General features: G+C 34.3%; 3 protein-coding genes across 3 annotated transcripts; all 3 read right to left on the bottom strand.

Annotated features, from left to right (window-relative positions):
* Positions 1 to 230: 230 nt before the first annotated feature.
* On the bottom strand, positions 231 to 3,638 carry LOC145104022 (NOL1/NOP2/sun family protein). The gene is made up of 12 exons (XM_079041308.1): positions 3,450 to 3,638; positions 3,221 to 3,348; positions 2,747 to 3,038; positions 2,322 to 2,469; positions 2,091 to 2,228; positions 1,949 to 2,011; positions 1,745 to 1,866; positions 1,236 to 1,661; positions 1,051 to 1,151; positions 867 to 948; positions 644 to 705; positions 231 to 520 (listed from the first exon to the last, which is right to left on the bottom strand). The coding sequence occupies exons 1-12, from the start codon at positions 3,546 to 3,548 to the stop codon at positions 409 to 411; spliced, it is 1,773 nt and encodes a 590-aa protein (XP_078897434.1). The 5' UTR covers positions 3,549 to 3,638; the 3' UTR covers positions 231 to 408.
* Positions 3,639 to 18,009: 14,371 nt separating this feature from the next.
* Positions 18,010 to 20,000, bottom strand: LOC145104023 (Leucine-rich repeat (LRR) family protein). Its single transcript, XM_079041309.1, has one exon. The coding sequence runs from the start codon at positions 19,848 to 19,850 to the stop codon at positions 18,186 to 18,188; it is 1,665 nt and encodes a 554-aa protein (XP_078897435.1). The 5' UTR covers positions 19,851 to 20,000; the 3' UTR covers positions 18,010 to 18,185.
* A 1,264-nt stretch (positions 20,001 to 21,264) lies between these two features.
* NOL (NYC1-like protein) lies at positions 21,265 to 24,804 on the bottom strand. Its single transcript, XM_079041310.1, has 12 exons — positions 24,405 to 24,804; positions 23,564 to 23,632; positions 23,145 to 23,206; positions 22,933 to 23,019; positions 22,762 to 22,829; positions 22,624 to 22,672; positions 22,381 to 22,524; positions 22,238 to 22,288; positions 22,089 to 22,139; positions 21,961 to 22,002; positions 21,743 to 21,853; positions 21,265 to 21,589 (listed from the first exon to the last, which is right to left on the bottom strand). Exons 1-12 carry the CDS (start codon positions 24,664 to 24,666, stop codon positions 21,542 to 21,544), a joined length of 1,044 nt encoding a protein of 347 aa, XP_078897436.1. The 5' UTR covers positions 24,667 to 24,804; the 3' UTR covers positions 21,265 to 21,541.
* Between the last annotated feature and the right edge of the window lie 713 nt (positions 24,805 to 25,517).

A 25,517-nucleotide genomic window follows, 5' to 3' on the forward strand; every position in this document is an offset into this window, starting at 1 on the left:
AAAAAAAAAAAAAAAAAAAAAAAAAAAAAAAAAAAACTCCAATGGACCAGTTTCTCTCAAACTGGTGTCAATCCGGTCCGATCCGGTTTCTAGAGGTTTGAGTATTTTCCGGTTTATGGCCAAACTGGTTTTGACTTGATCCGATCCGGATTCCGAAAAAATTACGGTTTGTGCACCTCTATTTTTTAATAATATTAACCTAACAACCAAACTAATTGCATATATTAATATGAGTACAAAACTGAAACATTATTAGATTAAACGGTAAGTAATAACTTTGTTGCATAAATTAATATATAATTAGCCCTTAAGAACATGAAGCCCCAACGACTTTAATCTATAATTCAATACTCACTATGAATTTGGCTATGAAAAATCAGTCGGTCACAAAAATTTAAAATTCTACAGCTAATCTTTGGGGCCAACTGTGAATTTGGCTATGAAAAATCCAATTGTATCATGTGGGCCCGAAGGATCAAACCTCTGGACAAGATCTTCCTCACCAGCTCTCAACCATTCCCTAAAAAAATTTACAAAAAACTAAAACATTACAACTGAAAATCACTACAAACTAAATTATTAACTTTACAGGAAACAGATTAATTAGGTCCCAAATAAGAAAGCACGATATAACAAAACTTACTCAAAATATCCATTGGATAATTCACAATGACCAACCAAACCAGGTCCACCAATTCTTGGATCCTACAATTTCATAAAAAGTAGACTTTAATGCAAAAAATAGCAAAATAAAAATAAAAAATGGAAGTACAATTCTATAACTGGGGTAGATTTTTCAAAGTACGTGTCAATAAGAAAAAACAAAAAAATTAAAGGGTTGAAATAAAAATAAATTACTAACTAACCTGTTGAGCTAGTGAAAGAAACTTGTATGTGTCCAAAGCATAACGAACCAATGCCTCATTTTCGCCTGGATTTATCGTGCATCTGGAATTCTTTTATATTATTAATTTTTATCCAATAAATAATAAAAGTAAAATAATAATAATAATAATAATAATAATAATAAATTCATTTATTTTTTCTTACGTGGAATATACAAGAACTCCACCCGCGCGAACCAGCTGAACAGCCTGATCAAACAATCGTTTCTGATACTTCCCATGTCTTCTCAATGATTCCACCGTGTCCTTAAACAAATCAAATTTTAAAAAAGTCATAAAAGAATATATACAAATAAAAAAAGATTTTTTTTTTTTTTAAAAGTGTAATACCTCTCCAGCAAACAAGCGGGGTCTCAATCCAAGAGCAGAACAAGGAGCATCAAGAAGCACTCTGTCAAAACTGTTTGGCAAAAAGCCTTCACATTTATCCACCCTGCCACCTGTCGATTGGTTTCTCCCGGGCCCATTCTTCATCCTTCTTCTTTCTTTCCTTTCCTCTGCTTTACTTTTATAACAACCTACTTTCATTCCCTCATCCTTTGTAATATTATTATTAACTTTCTCCAAAATCGGTAAATCTTTGGTGTCACAACTCATTGACTCTGCCTCTTCAGTGGCTTCACTTTGACTGGTTTGACTTTGACCACAACTTTGTGTCATTAAATTATTTTCGCAAACAGCTTTTAGGGCATCTAACTTATACGCTTTTATGCTAGTCAACCCCAATTCTGCAGCCAGATTGTGAATTTCAAGCACCTGGATAAATTATTTAAAAAAAAGGAATAAATACGGATACATGAAAAGATATATATTGTACTATTGTAGTAACAGAATTTTACCTTGTTGTGAGATCTATCAACTGCAATCACCTCTCCTTTATCTTTCATAAGGGAAGCGATTGCAGTTGTTTTTCCACCAGGGGCAGCACACATGTCCAATATTCTTTCTCCCTGTTGCGGATCTATATATATATGAATTGCCAGAATTACCCCTCGTTGACAATCAGAAAAGAAGAAAACAGAGATGTATATGTGTAGACATACCTAAGACATGTGCAGTGATGATGCTTGGCAGGTTTTGAAGAAATATGTCCCCCTTCATCACATCTGTATGTAGTAATTTTTTATTAATGAATTTCAAAAGAATTTAGGGTAAAACCATAAAAGAAAAATAAAAAATGTATACCATTAAAGGATGTTAATCTAAAAACTCTATCAGTCATATCCACACCAAGACCTGATAATCCACGAAAAATTCCTGCCCTTGACATGGTTGTGATTCCTTGACCAATATATAATCCATCTCTTTCAAGATATTGAGGATCTACAACAGATAAAAATAATAATAATAATAATAAGAAGTATTATAATTTATTTATAGAGAAGTAAAAGCAAGTAAGTTGACTAGTTGAGTGACCTGTTTTGAGTCCTTGTAGGACAATGCCACGTGTGATTCCAATAGCCCATCCATTGTCACGACTAGGCTGTTCAACACCAACTGAAACTGCAACTACATCCCCTTTCTCAACATGAGCACTGCATGCTAGTATACCTGGAACATATACCTACACAAATATCACAATCAAACATCAAAATCTAAACACTTTCTAGTCTACCTAATCATGTTGCATATTAACATTTTATAAACACACTTATTCCTATTGGAGATAAAGGCACATGAGGAGAGAATGAGAAGGGAAATTGAGCACCAACTCAAGTTCAGTAATCATAAAAGAAGAAACATAATCCAAGCACATATTTTAAAAAACATGATTGCTAGAATGCATGATCATTTGAATGATGATGACATGATTAATATAATATTTTTCAGCTTTTGCTTACCTGAGCACCTCGAAGAACTGCCTCTGCACACTTACGGCTGACAATTATCTCCTTAGGAGGTCTGTCTTGCTGATAATCATACTGAATATCATGTGGACCTGAACCCTTCACAAATACAACATAGTCTAGCCCAGGTATTTGACACTTTAAAACACTTAGGGATTCTATATCACCATTCTTTACAGTATCTTGCAGCCTCTTCTCGCATTGAATTTCCAGAATCTTCTCAATGACAGCTTCGGTTGTTGTGTTCAGTGTGTTTACACGTATACAAGAGTAACAAGAGGGCCGCCTATACAATTATAAGAGCATACATGTGTAAATAAAATGATTGGTTAAACTTATAGAAACTAATTAAGACAACAAGTCTTATACAACTTGCCTAGTAACATGTAACTATCAAATTTTTCTATAAAATAGAATCCATATGTGAAGTTTGAAGATGGAAAATAGAATCAATGATGAAGCAATTACGTTAGTGCTTTGGAAATGCGAGAAAAGACTTCTGCTCCATAAGCATTGGTGAAATACTCTTCCACTTGAGGATTCCAGCGCAACGTGGGGTTGTAGCAGTAACGTTCAGATGAATCCATCAGCAGGATCTATGATTGCAGTTGCAACAAAAAGAAAAACAGAACATTATAACTAGTTGCATAAGCACGGATTGATGAAATGAAAAAGGAAGAAAGCATTGCAGGTGGACCTGCGACTGGGACTGGGACTGCGATTGAGAGGGTGTTGTTCGACTGCTGAAGTTTCGGCTTCTGTTAATAGCTCTGAGAAGAACCCTCACTCCCTTCATTCAACATTCAATTCAATTTAGAGAGGCAAAAAGGGTTTTACAGCATCGCTCAATTTGACCTACATACCTTACCTTGTTGGTGTTTTACCGTTTTAGTTTGCACTAGGGTTTTATAGCTGTCTATTTTGGTTGAATAAAGTGCAAATTTGGTCTGTGTGTTATCAAAATCATAATTTTTTTTTTTGTGGTTTTAGTTGTTGTTGTTTTTTCTGAGGCAAAATATCTGCAGTCTGCGGACCACATCTGTATACCTCTGCAGTAGAAGAGACGGACCAAACGTCTGCAGTCTGAAAAAAGAAGGTTGTTTGTTTTTTAACATCTGCGGGCTACTAAAATAAACTGAAATCTAAATAAACTGATTTTTTTAAACTTCAAAGTGATTTTTTAATATTTTTATGACTTTGTTATAAATAATTAACGAATCTAGATCAACTTTTATGCATTATTGTATAAAAAATAAAAATAAAAATGGTATGAATTAACGTATATATTTGATAAAAACCAACAACTTTGGTTGCAAAGTTATAACTAAACATTACAATTAGTGATCGAAGAATTTGATACATAAATAGATGGAAATAAACTTCGATTTTTTCAATTATATCCATTAAAAACGTACCATAAATATTTTCTCGAGAAATTGACGATACTGTATTAAATAATGTTTTACAAAATTTGGCAAAAAAATATAAGAATATATTATGATTTTTTTCCATATTTATATAAACAACTTCAACGACTATTATATTGTAATAAATCTTTATTTATAAATTTGTCAAAAATATCATGTTTGTATCGTTGAACGTTTTTTTTTATGTTTTGTAATTTTTTTTTCAAATTGTTTATCATTAATAAAGTTGGAAAAAAATATAAATTAAAAAAAACTTAAAAAAATAAAGATATATATGTTTTTTTAGGCTAGAAGATGTTAGAAGACTTTGGTCCACATCTGCGCCAAGAAGAGGGCGCGCAGACATTTTTAGGTCTGCAGTCTTCAAAAAAACAAACAGTCTGCGAAGGCTAATGTCTGCGCGTGGTCTGCGCGGCGCAGACAAAAGAGGCCACGCAGATCTGCAGACAAAAAACAAACACTATCTAAATTTGGTCCCGTGTGCTATCAAAATCATAATTTTTTTTTTGGTTTTAGTCGCTGATAAAGTTAAAAAATACTTTTTTCCCTTTTAATTTTTCTGTTACATTTCTTTTATTTATTTTTATACCTTTTTAATTTAAAAATAATAATTTTAAGAATGTCCCCCGTTTCCAAAAAGAACTGCCCCACCCTCTTTCTCCCATTTACCAGTTAAGAGAACCGCCCCAAGCAAGCACTTCTTCAAACAATGTGATTGATTCTTTTCTCTTACCTCCTCCTTATTGGTCTTGTTTATTTATTAAAAAAAAATACCCAAGTGTGGCACCATTCCTTGGGTGTGGTATGAAACCACATTTTTGTGGTAAAGAGTGAGGTGGCACCTACGTGGCAGTGAAGGGAGTGCAACTTTTGTGGCACCACTCCCTCCAGCCTAATGAACCCATAAATTGATACCATCGGATCATCTAATAACCCTAAAATCTTGGATCTAAACAACTAAAAGACCCTAGTCTCCGATCTATAAAACCCTAAATCGATGCGGATAGAAAAGACGGCCATATAAATAACTACACACATATATCGATAGAAGCCCCACTCTTGGAGGTTCACCGAATGAAAACCAAGCTCTCACGGTGAAAATCCTTCATTGGAACGAGAGACATGAGAAAGAGAGTAAAAGAGGGAGGTGGAGGCTTATCAGTCTTCTCAATATGGTTTAGTAGTGTGTGTTTGTTAAATCGGGAAGAGAAAACGAGAGAGAGAGAGAGAGAGAGAGAGAGAGAGAGAAAGAAAGAGGTATGTGTGTGCTCATATGCGTGTTGAATGTACATCAGGTTTTCCAGAACTTCATTGTGTTCATCCGCGTATATATATGTATGCTTGTGAATTAAATCGGTATCGACGTATGAGGTGGGGGTGGGAAGCGTGTTGATAATTATTTATTTTTGTTTTTGTTTTTCAATTAATGAATTACTAAAATATATAAAAGAAATGGAATAAACAAAGTAGAAGGGCAAAATAGTCATTCTAAGTAACTTTAAAATTTTCAGGGACCAAAACCACAAAAAGTTTCAGCTTTTAGACTAATGGTGCAAGTTGAAAAGTTTTTGGACTCCATTCACGTTTTTTTGCTAACCACAGAGACCAAATTTGCAGTTTAGTCATTTTGGTTTAAAAAATGTACTTTTTTTAAAACACTTCAAAATTATCACGTCATTACCACTTCTCCATTTCACATTTAAGAAATGGTTACCAATCCATATCATATTTATTATGTTTGTACTACTTAATATTATGTACATTTAAGAGAGAAAGAAAAGAAGATGAGAGCGATAGACAAAGAAGAGAATGGTCAAGCATGGTTCTCACCAAATTCTACCACAACCACTTCCCATTACTCCACCTAGGGATGTTGTTCAAATCCATAACATTGCCATCGCTCCACCATCACAACCTCACTCGTGAGGTTAAGGGGTATGGTCACTACATCCCTTCTAGAAAAATGTTGTCACATCTGCGACATGTCATCTTCACTACATATTCGCTACCACACTACTACCCATTGGAAATGGTTACCACTTCCTATTATTTATCCATTTTTTACATTGGATTAAACAAAAAATATAACTATTAAACATAAATAAAGTAATCCTATTGGGCGTTTGGAGATGAAGCAATCCTATTGAGCGTAAGCAAGCGTAGAACGGTCCACTCCGCATCACACCTACTCGCCCATGAGTCGGTGTTCACTAGCAGACATGTCAGCCACCTCAACATTTCACGTGTGAGGAGGGTTCCATACCGGAGATCCTGATAGCCTAAGGGAAGCACTGTGGTACCTCCGGTGTCGTTATTCGATTATGGGATGATGCTTTGGTTTTCGTGGGTCGAACGAGTTGGCTAATTTGTTGCTTACACTCTTTTTTATCATTTCTCCACTTGTACTATATGCAATTATGCATAATAACTTTTACTAAAATATGTGTGTTGTGATGGGTGGATCTATGATGGAACTCATCGAAGGTGACGTCCAATATTTATAATAAACTTCAAAACTAACTATTTATCATTTAAGACGATGTATATTCTCATAATAATTCAACAACTCAATATAAACTAGATGTTTTTTTAACTTACCTTTAACACAACTTCTTCTTTAATCAATGAGTTTTTGTTTACTTTGTTATTTAATAACTAATTAGTTTCTTTTAATAAAATATTAAATTTATAACACCCGTTTTCCATGATATATCAGTTGAGGACTTGAGGGATCAAATGTAAGGTTTTTTGGAAAAATGTTTGTGTCGCGATATGGTGAATGGAGTACCATGACATGGCATGCCAACTTCAAAAACGCGCATCTAATGGCTGCCACGACGTGGCAGATGCTGCAGAACCCATGATTTTTAGGGTTTCTTCCATATTTAAGCACCTAAAATCAAGGATTAGGGCATCTTCTTCAGCCTGTAACCATTAAACACAAAACCCTAGCCTCCATGGGTGATTAAGAGCTTGTTCGCATGATTGAAGACCTTGTTCTTGGATTTTGGTGAAGCTTGAGGAAGGAGGACGATCATTTTGGTGAAAGGAAGCAAGGAACCAACTTGGATACATCATCTTCTTCAGATTTATGAGTTATTATAAAGTTCATACCTTGGCATTTCTTCTCATAGATTCAAGTTTGGGATCATTTTTGGTGGTTTTGGCACCTTCCATGGATGCTCTTGGAGTTTTAGGAACTCCAGAGCTTGTTATGGTTCTCTAATAGCCAAAGGACTTCTGATGATTCAGAAATGATTCATGTTTAGAGTATTTTTGTGTCCATGCTCAAGTTTTGGTTTCATTGAGGATTCAATGGACTTAGGGTTGTAGATCTTGCCATGTGGTGGAGTCCTAAGGGATAATGTTGGAAACTTTATCCATTAAGTCATTGGAAAGGACCAGATTTAAAGTTGTAGGTTTAGATCTGTAGGGATTAAGCACTTAATAAAGAATATGGCATTATAACAGGAACCACAACGTGGCCAAGGGCTTTCCACGATGTGGTGGTGTCCCGCATGTCGATTATTTTGTCCCGACATGCCCACGACATAGTCAATAGGTCTCCACGTCGTGGTGAACGTTGACTTGGTTGACCGTTGACGTTTAACCAATTTGACTTTGGGTCAAACTTGAAGGATTTTGGTTATTGATTAATGATCTATCTTTCTTTGGTGCTAGTCAGTTTGCAGGAGTGATCGGTGTATGGAGTGAGGGTGTTGTTATGTTTCCTTGGGTCTTCGATTAATGTGGGTTTCCTCAGTATACTATGTGTTACAGTGTATATCATTGTATGATAGGATATATATGAGTGGTGGTATGCTGGTTAGAGTCCCAAGAGGTCGGTCATCATCTAGTTGAGTGCCCTAAGGGTTGTATGCAGTCATGTAGGATAGCCTGAGAACTCTTAATCTAGGCTTTCTTGCATGTTCCTTGTTTGGTTGTAGCTCTATAGTGGGATCACTTGTTCGACTGTCTATCTCACACTTGATTATATATAGCTATGCATTCATTGGTGATCTGCCAGTTGTTTCGTAGTGTGTTGTATGAGACCGTATATGCAACAATGAGTCTTCTCACTGTATTACTCATATCATAATGTTTGTATGCTAGACCAGTTGGGTCTTATTAATTTGTTGAATGATGTTATATGTATTATTGGGTTGTTGATAACCCATAGGACTGCTGATAGTCCACAAGACTGCTGCTAGTCTAGGGTTGCTGATAATCCATAATTGTTTATATTGTTGTGATGTATGTGATATTTTGGGCGGAGTCACTAAGCCTTGGCTTACAATTGTGGAATAAATGTTTTCAGGTACCATTGATGATCGTGAGAAGGCGAATGAGTGACTATACACACTCAGAACAACATTAGAGATTTTGCATTTATTATATTATTCTGATTTTCAAATAATTGTATTTGGAACAAATGAGTTTTCTTAACTTGGGTTTAATGGAAATGGTGTTTTAATTAATTAAAAATGAAATTTTTGTTTGTGAAAAAATAGGACGTTACAAGTTGGTATCAGAGCCCTGGTTTGAGGGATTTTGAGGAACACTTGTGTGAATCCAAACTCAAACTATAATTCGAGAATTCTCACAAAATGTTTTCGAAAAAGAATTTTTAATAAAACGGTTGGGTTAGAGACGTGGGCTCGGTCTCTTGTCATGTTCTTGTTTGACTGTTGGCTTGGGATCGTGAACATGGATCTCTGACTCGACATTGGGTTTACAATAAGATGGGATGTGTACAATCAGCCGGAGCCCGAACAGGAAAGTGATTCCCTAAATATCCATACTTATTTTATGTTGAATTTGAGCTTGCTGATATGTAAATTGTTCGAAATGCATGTTATTGGATAGGCTAAGGATCCCTTTAGGGACCGCATGATAGTATTCTCTGACTTATGTGATGCCTTATAGCCTAGGGATTTGCTTGATATGTGTTACTTGATGATTTTAACTGTTAAGTGTATGTTGTATAGTTATATACGATTAGGATTATATAGCCTTAGATTTATTGACTTAGCCTTATTTCATGTTCCTTATTTGGTTGTGGGCTTGGGATAAAGTCATTTATTCGACAGTCTATTTGATAATGTATTATGTACAACTTGAAAGCACAAGACAACTAGCGGTGTCGGTAGAGATTCTAGCGATGCGGGAACGTGATCAAGGAGAATCCTAATAGGAACGCCTAGGAAGTTAGGTGTGGCTCCTAGGAGCATGTAGGTGTTAATACGCCTATGAGTGGTCTAGTGTAGTGGCTTAGAACCTTGAGATAAATTCTGAGTTAACTACTGATAGGTGTGGAAGGTAGTATGTGCCCATACTACTGAAAGCACAAGATCCGTATGAGAATCAGAAAGAGTCTTAAGGCTACTAAGGAACTAATATGTGAAGGCATAGTGTGTTTGAGCATTATGCCTTGATGTTTGACATTTTTCATTGTGCGTTTTGGTATGGTGGCTATCAGACGTTCATGGTCAGGCATTGGCAACCTAGAGGGGGAGTACGAGTGATTAGGAGATTCGTAGGATCATTGCTTCCGAGGTGGCCGTGGCGATCAGGAAGGCGATTCCAGAGATGTTTGGGTCTGTCAAGACCACGCTGATTGAGGATTTCGATAGGCGTTATGCCACCATCATGCAGGTTGTTGTGGCCGCAACCATTGTAGTCATCGCCACTGCAAGACTTCAGAGAGGTGGTACGATGCAATACTGAGAGTTCAGTTGTACGAAGTGTGACATCCCTAAATTTCACGGTCAGAAAATACCTTTTTATTTATGCTTATTTTAAAACAAAGTTTATTTTATAAATGCGAAATTTGATCCCGTAAAAGTATTTCCGAATAAATGTTTTTTTTTAATTTATAAAAGCTTGGGATGCCATGACTGATACAATAAACATAAGCATAAACATAATCATTATTGTCCTTACATCATCTAATGGCCTACATTTCCTTTAATTTCTCATCGGATCCAAACATCAAATACCTTTGTATCGATACCTGTGATACAAAGAGACTGAGTGGCACATGTTGGAAAACCTGGTGAGTACATAGGGTTTTCATCCCACGATAATATAGTTAATATGTTTAATTATCAAACAGTTAACCCGATTACCCATCCTCGTTTTCTTCTTTATTCATCCTTAAGGATCTATCATAAGGGTCATCATAGTCATCTTTGTTGACAATATTGTTTCAGGGATTTCTCCGCAATACATGTCAATATGTTTCTTTCTATATTCATTCCTAAGGATTTATCCTAAGGATCATCTTAATCATCATTGTTGACAGTACCGTTTTAGAGATTTCTTCGCAATACGTTTCAATAGGAAGTAGAGTACATCAAATGGGCACAAAGTCCATCACCTACAGATTATAAACTTGTCTGTGTTCCACGGGACTGTCTTGAATAGTTCGGTGGTCGTCACCTATACTCTGTTAGATGACTACATCGTTGGTACACTAGTACCATTTCTACATCGTTAGTACGCTAGTACCATTTCTACATCGTTAGTATGCTAGTACTATTAAAGTCGTGACATCCTATTGTCATTTTCATCATTCATCGTACTATGACATTTTATCATTCTAATCTTTCATTATTATATTCATGAAAATACATATGCGAGATAAGTCATATAAAATTTATCTTTATAATATTTCATCTAACACATAACATATTTGCACATAAGAAACTATAACATTCAATTATCTAAATACTTCATATTTATGTGTAAGATGAAAGTAATTATGAACTCACTTGATAAAAGTGGATTCCTTAGAGTTTGGGCAGAACTTCGCCTTGGTACTTTAGCTTTTCCTCTGACGTGACCTAGGTTCATATTACTAAGTCTTAGTCTTATATCCCTAACGACTCGTGATAATCTAGATTCCTCACTAATCCTAATATCTACATCAAGATCTATCAAGTAAGGAACAATCAGGTAAGATCATATCGAAGGTAGGGTCCGTTTGGTATACAAAGTATACTGTTTTGAAATCCCACTTTAAACACATCACTAAATTCGGAATAGACATCATTCTCGTAAGTAGATCAATCAGTATTTTGACTTGGAATTACTGATAAATCTTATTTATTGGTTCATAATAACGACCATGAGCATAAATATAAGTTGCATCTAAAATAAATTAAGTGTAGCTTAACTTACAAAAATTTTAGCGAAAATCGAGAAATTACACGGACGGAATTCTGAAATCGAAAGCTATTTGTCGGACAACAAGATCCCTCAAAACCTTGCTAAATACCATAAAGAATCCCAAAAATCCATACTCAAGAAAGAGAAATATCTCAAAGATAAAGGGAATGAAAACTGTTGTGGAATGAAATCAAAATCGGAGGGGTATTTATACTACAGAGGGTGTGCGCCATGCATGGCCAAAAGGTGCGTCGCGCCCTCGAGTCATGTTGGCTCCTCTGGTTGTTTGCCACGTGTTGCGATACGATTCAACCACTCATCCTCCTTCTAGAACGTACCACGTGTCAACCACCCATCCTCTTTGCGGGAGAGTCGGTCGCCAACCAGGCCAAGTGGCGCACTCTGGTGCTGCCACGTCATTAGCGCAATGTAATTCCCACAGATCTTCGTACGACCATAACTTTCGCATATGAGCTCCGTTTTCGATGTTCCTTATATCCTCATAATCCTATCTATGATATCTACAACTTTCATTAAGATCTCAACATCTAATACTTGTTCTAACAAAAAATTATATTTAGACCGGTTAAGATTGTTAAAGTTCGTGTGAAATTCATAACTCTTTCATACGAACTTATCGCTCGACTGTATTTATATCGACAAGTTCATATTTACGAGATCTTTGATTCTCATTTAGATTGTTTAGGCTAACAATCAACCGATTTGAATTTCGATTTATGTGCATGTACTACTGTACTGAAAATTCGAAAAATCATAACTTACTTTCACGAAGTCAGATTTGGACGTTCTCTATATGCACGCTCTCGGTTTTATGTCTACTATGAATTTTGTTTAGATTAATTAGGCTAATAAGTAATTTATCAAAAATTCACTTTTTACTATACGCAGAGTCGTACCGGTTTAATCACGAAACTTCGAAGAAACATAACTTCTTCATACGAAGTCGGATTTCAAGGTTCTTTATATGTACAGAATCCTTGTCATATAAATTCGAAGAAGGTTTTTCTCTTGATTGAATACCTTATTCTTGGATTTTGGTGAAGCTTGAGGAAGGAGGAAGATCATTTTGGTGCGAGGAAACAAGTAACCAGCTTGGATCCATCATTTTCTTCAATTTCTAAGTTATTTGAGGTATAAAGTTCATACCTTGGCATTTCTTCTCATATATTCAAGTTTGGGATCATTTTTGGTGGTTTTGGCCTCTTCCATAGATGCTCTTGGAGTTTGAGGAACTATAGAACTTGTTATGGTTCTCTAATGGCCAAAGGACTTCTGGTGATTGAGAAATGATTCATGTTTGGAGTCATTTTGAGTCCATGCTCAAGTTTATTGAGGATTTAATGGAATTAGGGTTGTAGATCTTGCCATGTGGTGGAGTCATAATGGATAAAGTTGGAAACTTTATCTATTAAGTCATTGGAAAGGACCAGATCTAAGTTGTGGGTTTAGATCTGTAGGGATTAAGCACTTAATGAAGAATATGACATTCTGCCAGGAACCACGATGTGGCCAAGGGCTTGCCACGATGTGGTGGTGTCCCGTATGTCGATTATTTTTGTCCTGACATGCACACGACATAGTCAATAGGTCTCCACGTTGTGGTGAACGTTGACTTGGTTGATCATTGACTTTTGTTGACCATTGAATTTTGACCAGTTTGACTTTGGTTCAAACTCGAAGGACTTGGGTTATTGATTAGGGATCTATCTTTGTTTGGTGCTAGTCGGTTCGTGGGAGCGATCGGTGTATGCAGTGAGGGTGTTCTTGTGTTTCCTTGAGTCTTTAGTTCAGGTGACTTTCCTCACTATACCATGTGTTACAGTTTATAACCTTGTATGATAAGATATAGATGTAGTGGTATGATGTTTAGAATACCAGGAGGTCAGTCATCGTCTAGTTAAGTGCCCTAGGGGTTGTATGTAGTCATGTAGGATAACCTGAGAACTCTTAATCTAGGCTTTCTTGTATGTTCCTTGTTTGGTTGTGGCTCTAGAGTGGGATCACCTATTTGACTGTCTATCTCATCTCTGATTATATACAGTTATCCATTTATTGGTGATCTGCCAGTTGTGGCGTAGTGTGTTGTATGAGACCATGTATGATACGACGAGTCTTCTCAATGTATTACCCATATCATAGTGTGTGAATGCTAGACCAAATGGGTCTTCTTTGTTGATTGATGTTGTATGTATCATTGGGTTGCTGATAACCCATAGGGATGTTAGGAGCCCATAAGACTGTTGATAGCCCACAAGACTGCTGATAGTCCTAGGGTTGTTGATAACCCATAGTTGTTTATATTGTTGTGTTGTATGTGATATTTTGGGGGAACTCACTAAGCATTGACTTACAATTGTGGATTAAATGTTTTCAGGTACCATTGGTGATAATGGGAAGACGAATGTGTGACTGTACATAGTCATCAACAACATTGGTGATTCCATATTTAATATATTACTCTGTTTTTCAAACAATTGTATTTGAACAAATGAGTTTTCTTAACTTGGGTTTTATAGAAATTGTGTTTTACTTTAATTAAAAATGAAAAATGGGACGTTACAAATTTTTTAATTATAATATATTATTTTTGTATTTTCAAAAATACCCGAAAAACTTTAATTTAATTGTCAAAATTTCTGTATAAGATATATTATTTTGATTAAATGTTTTTGTCGTGTAATATTTAACTTTAAAAAAACTAACGTTCATGTAAAAATGAAGAATTTAATGAGAGAGTTTTAGATTACATTTGATATGTGTGGGGATAAATTCGTTAATTATGTGATTGGATAGATTTTAAGTTTATAGATTTTTGTTTGATAAAGTTAGTGGAAATCTGATATGACAAAATAAAAAATATATATTTTGAGGTCGATTATTTTAGATAATCTTCATGTTATTTTTTTTAGTCTAGCTGTTTCAACTTGTATTTTACCTGCTAAAAACACCAATCATTCCTTTTTATCTGGTTTCACTAAGGCTGTAAACAATCCAAACGAACACGAACGGAGGCTTGTTCATGTTCGTTCGTTTATGTTAGACGAACAAATGAACAAATACGAACGGATAAACGAACGAGTTTTCTTGTTCATGTTCGTTCGTTTAACAAATTACATTGTTCGTGTTCGTGAACATGCTAAACGAACATAAACGAACAGACATAGATGAACAAAGATAAATAAACATAATTGAATTTATATGAACATATAATATATTAATGTAAACAGACACAATTAAGCATATATGAATATAAAGGAACTTATATGAACGAACTTAAACGAACGTTCGCGAACATAATTGAACGAACGAGACCATTGTTCATGTTCGTTCATTTAACTATACAAACGAGAATTTGTGTTCATGTTCGTTCATTTATTAAATAAACGAACATAAACGAACTTCCCGTCGAATGATTCACAAACAGTTCGCTGAACGTTCAGTTCGTTTACGACCCTAGGTTTCACCGGTTCCCATTCGATATGTCAGTATTTGCGTGGCCACTTAGTGCCTACGTAGTTAATTAACTTCCACTTGACTTTGGGGAAGTTTATTTAGCAATATTAATATAAAACCCTAGTAAGGGACCATAGCTAACCATGCAATGAAGCTTCGAAATTGTCCTAACACAATAATATATGGCCTGCTTAATATCTTTAATTTATGTAATGATGGACCATCGACATAAAAGCTGTGAAAAATCTGAAACCCTAACCCTAAATCATATAATGTTGTTTGCAGGTGTATGGTTTGGGATGCGACTAATTTTGGTGGATTGACCCTCCCATCGAGAATGACTACTACATGTATACAGTGTTTAGATTGAAATGTGCCCTCAAGATATGAAAGGGGGGGGGGTCAACTGATATGATGTTATTGCTAAAAAATCTACAAAAATATGGTATTTTTTCTCAAAAGCCTACGAAAATTACACAAATTATGATGTTTTCGTTTTTTGTTACGTAAATCTTAAATTTATACGAAATCATAAGAATAAATCATAAAGAAACTTACTTCTATTGGACATTTGTATTCTTGTTCCTCCATTTCAGGGCCGGTCCTAGACAATTTGGGGCCCGGGGCAAAATTAAAAGTTCGGGCCCTATAATTTTTTTTAGAGAACGGAACCTTTGGAAATATTTATTAACTAAAAAAATAATACAATTGAAGGCTAGGACTCCCCACCTATGAAAAAAAAGGCTTCAGGACAGGCCCCGAAAACCAAACAACCTAACAACTAATAATACAAAACCAAACAACCTCTAAGAAATTCAAAAACCCCAACACTGGCATAATATTCAGAAGTTCAGAAAAATAGCAAAATCAAAACAATAAAGATTAACATTCAAAAATTGAAATTAAGCAAATGAAAAAGAAATCAACTATAAAAAAATCGATAAGCCACTTACAGGATTCACAATCAGAAGGTCATAAACTTGGATTCTCAGATTCTACACAATAAAACAACATAAGATTCTGAAGATCGGAAAACATTCATAAAAAAGTAGAATATCACAGAAAAATAAGAAATTTCAAAGGCTAGAAAGTAATAACTTACAGAAAAGAAAGAATTTTCACAATCAGAATGTGGGATTCCGGTGGCATACTTAGATTCTATTGCGATTTCTTCTCAATTTCACGAACAATAGAAGACTCTGACTAACAATTTCGTTCACTGGTGGTCTGGTGCTTGCTATTCCAGAAAAAAAAAACTTGGATATCACAAATAGAAGGGCAATTATCCACTTTAAAGAAACGTTAAAACTGAAAAGAAAGATAAGGAAATAGCAATAAGTTATCGATTCATTCACTGTATCTGTCGAATGTGAGAAGGGCAATAATCGATTTTCAAGAATCTGATTGTAACTTTTAAGTTGTTTGAAACAAAATCAAAAATCAGAAAAGATGAGAACGAGAAGAAATCGATTCCAAAAAGAAATCTAAGAAATCTAACTAACTGTTGCTTATGCAATGGAATTTGAAGAAAACGTTTGGATTTTCCATAGTAATTGATTGCTGAAGATTTATTTGCGCTGCGCGCCTGCGCCTTGGGACGGACACTCATCTCGCACGCCAGGTCTTCGCTCCTCCTGCTTCCTTTTGGGTCGGCGCTTTTAAGAGGATTGAGCCTTGAATAATCAGTCCAACAGACTTAAAACTAATGGGCTATTGCTATATACTAATAAAAAAAAAGTATAAAATGGGGGCCCTTTGTCATTTGGGGGCCCGGGGCGGTCGCCCAGCTTGCCCAGGCCCATGGGCCGGCCCTGCTCCATTTTCTTTCATATAGAATTTTAGGGCAACTTAAAAGATCAAACATGAAAAATGAGCATGTTGTTTTTGGGATTTAAGTATTTGGATCATCAGATCAATTAGACGCAGCATCAGCCGGCCCATTTTGCAGGAAAAAGGCCGAAGCCGCAAAACAGCTACGAAAATTTATGCTATTTTGATAATTTCCTTAATTTTTTCCTTTTTTTTTGACAAGATTAAAAGATTTGTCTAATTTTTTTTTTAATATTAATATATTTTTTGTAAACTCATCGTTAATCATCGCAGATAAATATGAATGGGGTTGTCACGACTAGTCACATGGATCTATTATTTTGAACGCGCGTCGTCTTCTCTTTTGATACTTTTCGCGCCAAATCCCGAACTTCTTTCCGTTTCAATAAAATCCCTATACTGGAGCGTCTCCGTTAACAAACCCCCATCTCTCTCAGACACAAATTAGGTTTTTGCAACTGTGCACGGCGCCACGGCGACGATGGTTCTTCAAGATCCGTTAACGCATTGCGAGCAAGAAAGAAGGCTAACGTAGAGACTACTTCCGGTTCAAACAAATGGGCAAAAAATGGAAGTCTTTTACAGGATGGTTTAAAAAAAACCTAGATCTGATGTGAAAACAATTATGATTTGATGAAAAATTGGTTTGGATCTACTGTTACAATTACTATTAAGTCAGTTTCTGTGCCTGTTTCAAATTTGAACGCACATGGTGATTTTAAGTTCTTACTAGAAAAGCTACATATTATGTGTTTCAATTTTGGATTTTTAATGGTACAACATTGATACTGTAGGTGAAAGGTGCAGCACCTGCTTGTAGGACTGGAAGGGTTTGTAATTATACGTTTGAAATATTCAGAGCACCGATCTTAATTTCATAGAAAAATATGATACACTGTAGTCGTGGAGTTGATTAGATGCATAATTGCAGTGTTGAGGGCAAAATTAACAGTCTTGGGCAATGGGCATATGATGATGTTTAATACAAATTTGTATCAGAGGTATTCAAAGTTTTGATAATTTGTAACTCAAATTAGAAGTTCTATTATTGTGTACATATAGAAGTAATATATAATTATATATATTTGTTTCTAAAAAACTGATAATAATCTAGCCTGTCACTTGTAATTATTGGTTTGAACTCCTTTGTTTCTTCCACTTTTAAATTTCATATTTAAATGCCCACTTGATGAATATATGATAATATGACATGTGCTCATTTGCTTTACAGGATGTAAATCAAATGGTAGGTGATGATGATGAAGCTGCTTCACCTTCAAGGAAAGAATCAAATACTGAAGAAAATGGTATGTAAAAAATTTGATCTTGTTGTAATAATAAAAGTAGTTCCACTCATTACTCAAAGAGATTTTGTTTATATTTCATTTTGAATTCAACAAACATTTGGCTACAACTCTACCATGATTTATTACTCTGGAGGAATAATCCCACCATCTAAACTAAAAAACAAAAACAAATAACATCATAATGAGTCAGCATCTTGCTGGCCCAAGTTGCCACGTGGTTTAACTTTAACCTTGCTTACATGGCGGCAATGGTTTGCCACATAAGCAAAGATTATGCGCATAAGCAGCTGATGGAAACACATTCAAAGGTCTTCCTTGTGGAATTTCTCCACATAACTTATTTGCCCTGAAGTTAACATGCCTTAGTTGCTTAATCACCAATAAACTCACAGGTATCTTTCCTCCAATCAAATTGCTCGATATATCCAACCACCCTAACTTTGACAAACTCCCCAAACTTGGAGGAATTGTTCCTGTTACACGATTCCTTGAAATATCAAACCTTTTAAGGTTTCCAAGATTCGTGATTGTACTAGGAATATTCCCTGAAATTTGGTTGCTTGAAAGATCAATGTACTCCAAGAAACCACCTTTAGATAAAACCCCTGATAGCGACCCAAAAAGTTGATTTGAATGCAGATCAAGAAACCCAAGCCCATTTGGCAACACCATTTCTGACAAATTTATCCTTAGCTGGTTGTTTGAAATCTTGAGTTTCTGTAAGCTAGACATCTTCTTGAAGAAACCCGATACCCCTCCTGTAAAATGGTTATCAGAAAAGTCTATGGAGATCAATGACTCTGGTTTTGTAAAGATTGGTAAAACCCCTTTGAGATTACATCCAGCTAGATGCACATCTGACAGCTGTCTACTTGTAATCCACTTAGGAACACTTCCAAGATTAAACTTATTGTAAGAAAGATCTACAGACAATAACGAAGGGATACCCTTTGATAATGCCTCACTCAAAGGACCTGAAAGCTGATTTCTAGAGACATTAAGTTGCCATAGATTTTGTAAATTTGAAACAGAATCGGGGATTTGACCTACAAGCATGTTGAAACCTAGGGATAAGGTAGAAAGAGACTTTAACTGACCTATCCTAGCTGGCACTTGTCCAGTCAGCAAATTGTTGCTTAAAGACAAGTCTACAAGATTCTTTAAGTTACATAAGGAATCGGGTATCTGACCTGAAAAACGGTTATTTGATAGGTCAAGAAACGTCATGTTTGACTGGAGTCCTAAAACTGTAGGGATAGTGCCTGATAACATATTGTAACTTAAATCAAGATACTCCAAACTTCCTAAATTTGGAAACTTTAAGGTACCCGAAAGCGAGTTTCTTGCTAAATTTATCTGAAGAAGGTTTTTCAAGGTTCCTAAGGTTTGAGGGACAGGGCCAGTTAGGTAATTTCCACTCAATGAGAGAGTCTGGAGTGACTTCAGTTGTCCTAAACTTACAGGGATGGTTCCCTTAAGTGAGTTGTCTTCCAACACAAGTTGTTGAAGATGTATAAGACCTGAAAAACTTGACGGGATTGCCCCTGATAGCTTCTTCATCCCACTGATCACTAAAACCTTCAAGAACTTTAACTCACCTAAAGTAGGAGAAATGATACCCTTCATGTAAAGGCCAGATGATCCTTGTAAAACAACCCCAGTCACCCTCCCTGTGACTGCGTCACACTGGATACCTACCCAGTCTCCTGAACAACAATCTTTGCCTACCCAAGATGACAGAATACCGGAAGTGTCCTTAAAGATTCTGGCTTTGAATCCAATAAGGGCTGCTCTATCGACCACTGAACATGAAGGGGTAGTTTGGGCTTGTGAGAGATGGAATAGGGACAAAATGGTCAAGATTTTGAAAACCCATGAAGGTTTCGGCATTTTTTGATGTGGGTTTGATTTGGTTGATGGAAATAAATGATGGGGTAGTGGGATTTCAAGAGTCGGATATGAAAGTGTATAGAAAAAAAGGGTGTGAAAAAGGTTTAAAATCTATCTGTTTTTCACTTAGAGAAGAAGGCACTCCGTAATGATGAGAAAGAACAATATGATATTGTTTTTGGAGAATGTCCCCTTATTTATAGGGGGAACAATGATATGACATTATAAGAAGATTTGGTATTATAAATTACTTTTAACACCCCTCAACTTTAGGTTACTTTCACTTTGTACCCTTAGCATGCTATTTTTGTAGCTATAATATGGAAGTAAAGTAGTGTCAATTTTCTCTTTTGTTTCAAAAGTTTGTTATATATTGTGATTATATGTGTTCAGGTGATTAAGCATTGTGATATATTAAGAGGAAAAATATGAAGAGATTGATAGGATATAGGTAAAAAGGTATACAATTTTATTTTTGAACGTTTGGTGTAAATTATTAATTTTTTGTTAATAGTTGGACTTTTTTTATCTGCATCAAAACAAATCTAATTTATGAAACAACCAAGAGTGATACGGGTTTTGTTGAGAAGCAATAAAATCCAAAGATGATGGGTTGGAATTGAAATTGGTTGGGTTGGGGGTAAAAAGTGAAAAATGTTTGAAAATTGAGGGGGAGCTTGACTTTCAATGGATTCACATGAGCGTGGTTTCACGAGTCCCCCAAAGTCTATTTGTACCGTTTCGAACGTTGGAGCGCAATTATTCAAAATTTCTTCAAACTCAGTGGTACCAACTGTAAAAACTAAAAACATGTTCATAAATTGTAAATAAAATTCATTTATCATTTATTTTATATAAGCACATCATTAAGTTTAATTACAACGAACTTAATTAAGATTAGGAATTCAAGACTTTAGTAAGAATAGTTTAACATCAATCATATCATTTATACTTTTATAGTAGTATTATGTTAGACAGTTTTATTAAAGTTGAGCAAGAATATATAAATAATTTAATATTTAAATTAATATGTATCGTAACAAACTATTTAAAACTGAATTATTTTTCAGACCTTACCATCTTTTGTATGACACATATCAAAGATTGTTGTTTCAGTTTTATACTTTTATTGAATATAGAAGGTACCATTACTTTCAAAGGAATGAATGATATCCTACTATTCATCACTTTATTTTCATAAAGATCAAATTTTCAAATAAACCACCTTGTATTATTGACTTTTTACAGTGACTTTTAGAAGTACAAACTACTTTTTTCTGACTTTATAACAAACTTTTCAAATGCAATTATTTTGATTTAAATATCCACCCTTCTAAAAAAACCCAACGTCATAAAACCAACCAAATTTGAAGTATAACAATAAGAAAACAATTATGTCATAAAAAGTAACCACTTTTTTCCAATAACATGATTTTCAAAATTTACTTATTTTCACTACATCACAAAATCTAAAATCTCTTTAGTCAGGGCGTACAAGATTTCTGAAACCGAAAGCAACCAAAACCCCAACCATGTAGCAAAAATGATGATTTACAAATTTTTTTTTAAACCAAAAATTTCGGTTACAATATACAACACCATTTTTAATACTTCAGACATATACTACATTCTAAAACAAGTTTAATAAACAATTTTTGTAATTTTTTCAACGGTATAAAATTGCAAAGACCTCAATCTTCAACCAAGTATCTATTTCTTCTAGCTCCAAAAGCCAATCTCTACAAAAAAAATCATGGGTTACCAATGTTATATATAATGTGTCTGTATATGGGTTGGGTTATATTTCCATATCCGGATCGACCCGACCCGACCCGACCCGACCCGAATAGAGAAAGTGGTATATAGAAAACCATAACTTGGTTGTTGCTTACAGTAAAAATTTGGGAGTAAGCTTTTAATCCAGTAAGAAAACGAATGTAAGTTGGTCTTGTTGATCCACTCATTGGTATTGATCTAATATTCGGGACAAGGTACTTTGCAACCTACACAGTTATTTTCTTAAACATCATTTATCCAGATAAAAAAAAACATATTTAGCCTAGTAGCAGTAAATTGGTGAAACCAATATTTTTGTTTACAAAATATTTACCTCATCTGCCGGTTCTGCCAAAACATTTATAAAAAACTTGGCCTGCAACAACATAAATTTTAATTTTTATAGAAAAGAATAATATAAAATAGGAAAGTAAAATAAATTTAGCTAAACACAAATCAAACCTGCTTTGTGTTGGCACCCGACATTAGAAGATCCGTTGTAACCATTCCTGGCTGCAAATCAAAAATTCAATATATATATATATATATATATATATATATATATATATATATATATATATATATGTGAGAGAGAGAGAAGTGCAACATACCGATAAGTTATGGACAACAACATTGCTTACTTCTTGCATCCGTAATTCCGCCTTGAGGAATAATTAAAGAAAGTGTATGATGTCAGAATATCCATACAACACTTTATCCAGACAAAAGTTACAAGGGTAAAAAAGTAATAAACCTGTAATGATTTTGTCAAATGTACGACACTACGTTTAGTTGCTCCATATGCAGCAAATCTAGGTGTTGGTCTTCCATCAGAACCTGCTCCATCAATATTGAATATATGTCCTCCTCTTGCTTGATTAAGCATCATTTTCATTGCCTAAAATATATATATAAAATTAAAAAAAGAAAAATGTATGATCCATGGTGGTTTGAGTTTTTTTTTTTTTTTTTTTTTTTTTTAATATAAAAAGTTTACCTCCCGGCAACAAATCATTAAACCAAGTGTGTTTGTCGTGACAACTTCACTGATGATTGAAAATTGGAATTATTTATTTATTGAATAAAAAAAGTGGTAACTGAAATAATGTTGAAAGAAAGAAGAAAGCTCACTCACATAAGATCCTCATCTGAAGCCTCTGCTAGAGGTTTATAGCTATATGCATTTGATCCCGCATTATTAATCTGCATTTGTTTAAAATGGTGTAAGAAAAGCAACATTATAGTATATGGTAATATTTAAAGGTTAAATGCAAGAAAAAAAAATGGTGATAAAAGTCCAAAGTACCCATATATCTATGTATTGGAGGTTTTCTTGTGCATATTTTACTAGATTTTTCACATCATTTCCATCACGAACATCACATTTTGTACCCTGCAAATACAAAAATACAATAAAACTAGAGATATCGTATGTACTATGTAATGTAACACATTAAAAAAGTCAAACATTAATACAAAAGGAAATGATGGACAAAAGTATCTCTAGGTAGTAGGTACCCACACATGCTGGACCCCACATTCTGTCCTTAACGTTTGAAGAGCAGATTCAACCCTTTCAGCTGTATATAAATTTTGTTAGTTAATAAATAAAATACAACAGTTATTTATGTAAACAAGAAGAAGAATGGAACATTATGAAGGAAAAAAAAAAACTCATGTTTGTTTACTTTTAAAAAATAACTAACATTTTTAAGGGTTTATGTGATATTTAGACAACCAACTATGACCAATTTGCCCTTTAGGTCATGAAAGTTCTAATTGTGCTCTTTATTACTTGTCTATGTGGCATACATCTGTCATCCTATGTGGCGAAGTTGACAAGTCAATTTTTTTATGAATCGGAAAATGTTTTGCATTCAAAAAAATTAAATGTATAATCACTATAATATTTCATATTTGAACAAGCTTGTACTTACCAGACCTTGAGCATATTAAGACATTGTCACCTGCTTTCAGAAACTCTTTAGCTAAGGCATAACCTATTCCTGAAAAACAGTATTTAAATCAGCAAGAAAACTAGAATTTCCAAATAAACAATACCTCATCTTTACATACCAATCATCATCCTCATTTTTCCTTTCATTTCCATAAGCATGCCATCATTTTCTCAAATGTTTTTTTGTTTTAAATATCATTTATCCAGACAACAGTTAATAAGATTAAAACAGACCTACGAATGGATTTCTACAAAATCTTTCTAGTATGTTCAGTGATTTTCTGTACAATTTGACTTTTCATCAGTGCTGCATTAAGTCAGTCAATATCTCATGAGTCATGATAATGACACCAGTGATCTTCATATTTCATAGGCCACTAGGAATAGATATATAAGCATCACTAATGACTAATGACTAATGAACATGAAGTGGTAGAGCCACCTTGAATGATCCATAGAAAAACTAGCTTAGACAAATTTAAGTTGCTTCCACTTTTGTTTATCAATAATAGTACACATTTACATCACAAAGTCACACCCTTTCAGGATCACATATTCGTTTGTAGTTGGGTACCAAAGTCTATAAACTAAGTAATCGAAACAATTTCCATTTATTGTTTACAATACACAACAATAAAGACTCCTAAATGCACATTTTAGGATATCCCATTTCATAATTTTGGACAAATTTGCATCAAATCAATGAACAAAGTATAGAAATGGATCAGAAATCTTTGCAATTCACATCTAAAAACCTAACCGACTAAAATGATTTATTTCCAGAGGGCAAACAATAGGCACAGAGAGAACGAAACTTGAACCTTTAGTGGAACCGGTGATTAAGATATTGTAAGGAGGAACCATCGGCTGAGATTTTCCAGGGGACGAGGAGCACACCGAAGGTTTTGAGATGAAGGGTTTTTCGTAGGGTAGAGTAGTGGAAAAACCGAATTTTCTGGCGGATAGGCGGAGATGGTGGTGGTGAAGAGAAGAGAGAATTGGACGACAGCTTAGTGATGGTGGAGGGGAGCGGGAGCAGTTGAAGTTGAAGAGGGAAGAAGTAGCAGTTACAGTAATCGCCATTTGAGAATGTGGAAGACACCTTCTGAGAATCTGAGCTCCGGTGTTGTTTCGGTGGTGGTCGAAGGTCGATAACAAGATAAAAACCAGCCCCCTTCCTCCGTACCAAGAAAAAAAAACGTCGTAACGATTTTGCGTTTTCTTAATAAGACTCTTGTTAACTTCACAACAGTTTTTAATCGAAAAAACCACTAAAAAATTAACATTTTATACACATTTAATCCGTTAATCGTATTTTGTTCTTTTTTTTTTAATTATTATATGATAATTCTTATACTAAGTTGATATAAACATTGATTATTTTGAATTATATTATAAGATTGATATCTATCAAGACAATATAATCTCAATCGTCTCAATGTCATATACTTACAGGTTACTCATGAACAAAATTAAATATAATATATGGTTTAATGTTATTTATAATTTTTTTTTGTGATTACCGATTTTTAAACAAATTAGTTGCTTAACATTTGAATTTCTATCATTATAATTATTTAAAACATTAAACATTGTTTTTGTTTTTAAAAGTAATAATATAATTTTTTATATGATATTACTTTTAAGTTTGTTGTTGTAAGTTATTATAAGCTATTTATTTGGAAACACTTAATGATTATAAAATAATTTTAGAAATATTTTTTGTTAATTCGGGATTACAATTTAGGTTTTGCATTTTATAACTTTTGGAAATTTACAAAATAATCTATGGATTTTCTTTTAAGTTTAATTGATATTTCAGTTTAAGTTAACCTTTTAATGTTAAAGTTAAATTAACAATTCAAATATTTTATGCAAATTATTTAAAAGTTGTGACTTTAAAATAACAATTAATTACATACAAAAACATATTC

This window comes from Lactuca virosa, chromosome 4 (genome assembly GCF_052849685.1).
Source record: "Lactuca virosa cultivar CGN04683 chromosome 4, Lactuca_virosa_CGN04683_v6, whole genome shotgun sequence".
Classification (NCBI taxonomy): domain Eukaryota; kingdom Viridiplantae; phylum Streptophyta; class Magnoliopsida; order Asterales; family Asteraceae; genus Lactuca; species Lactuca virosa.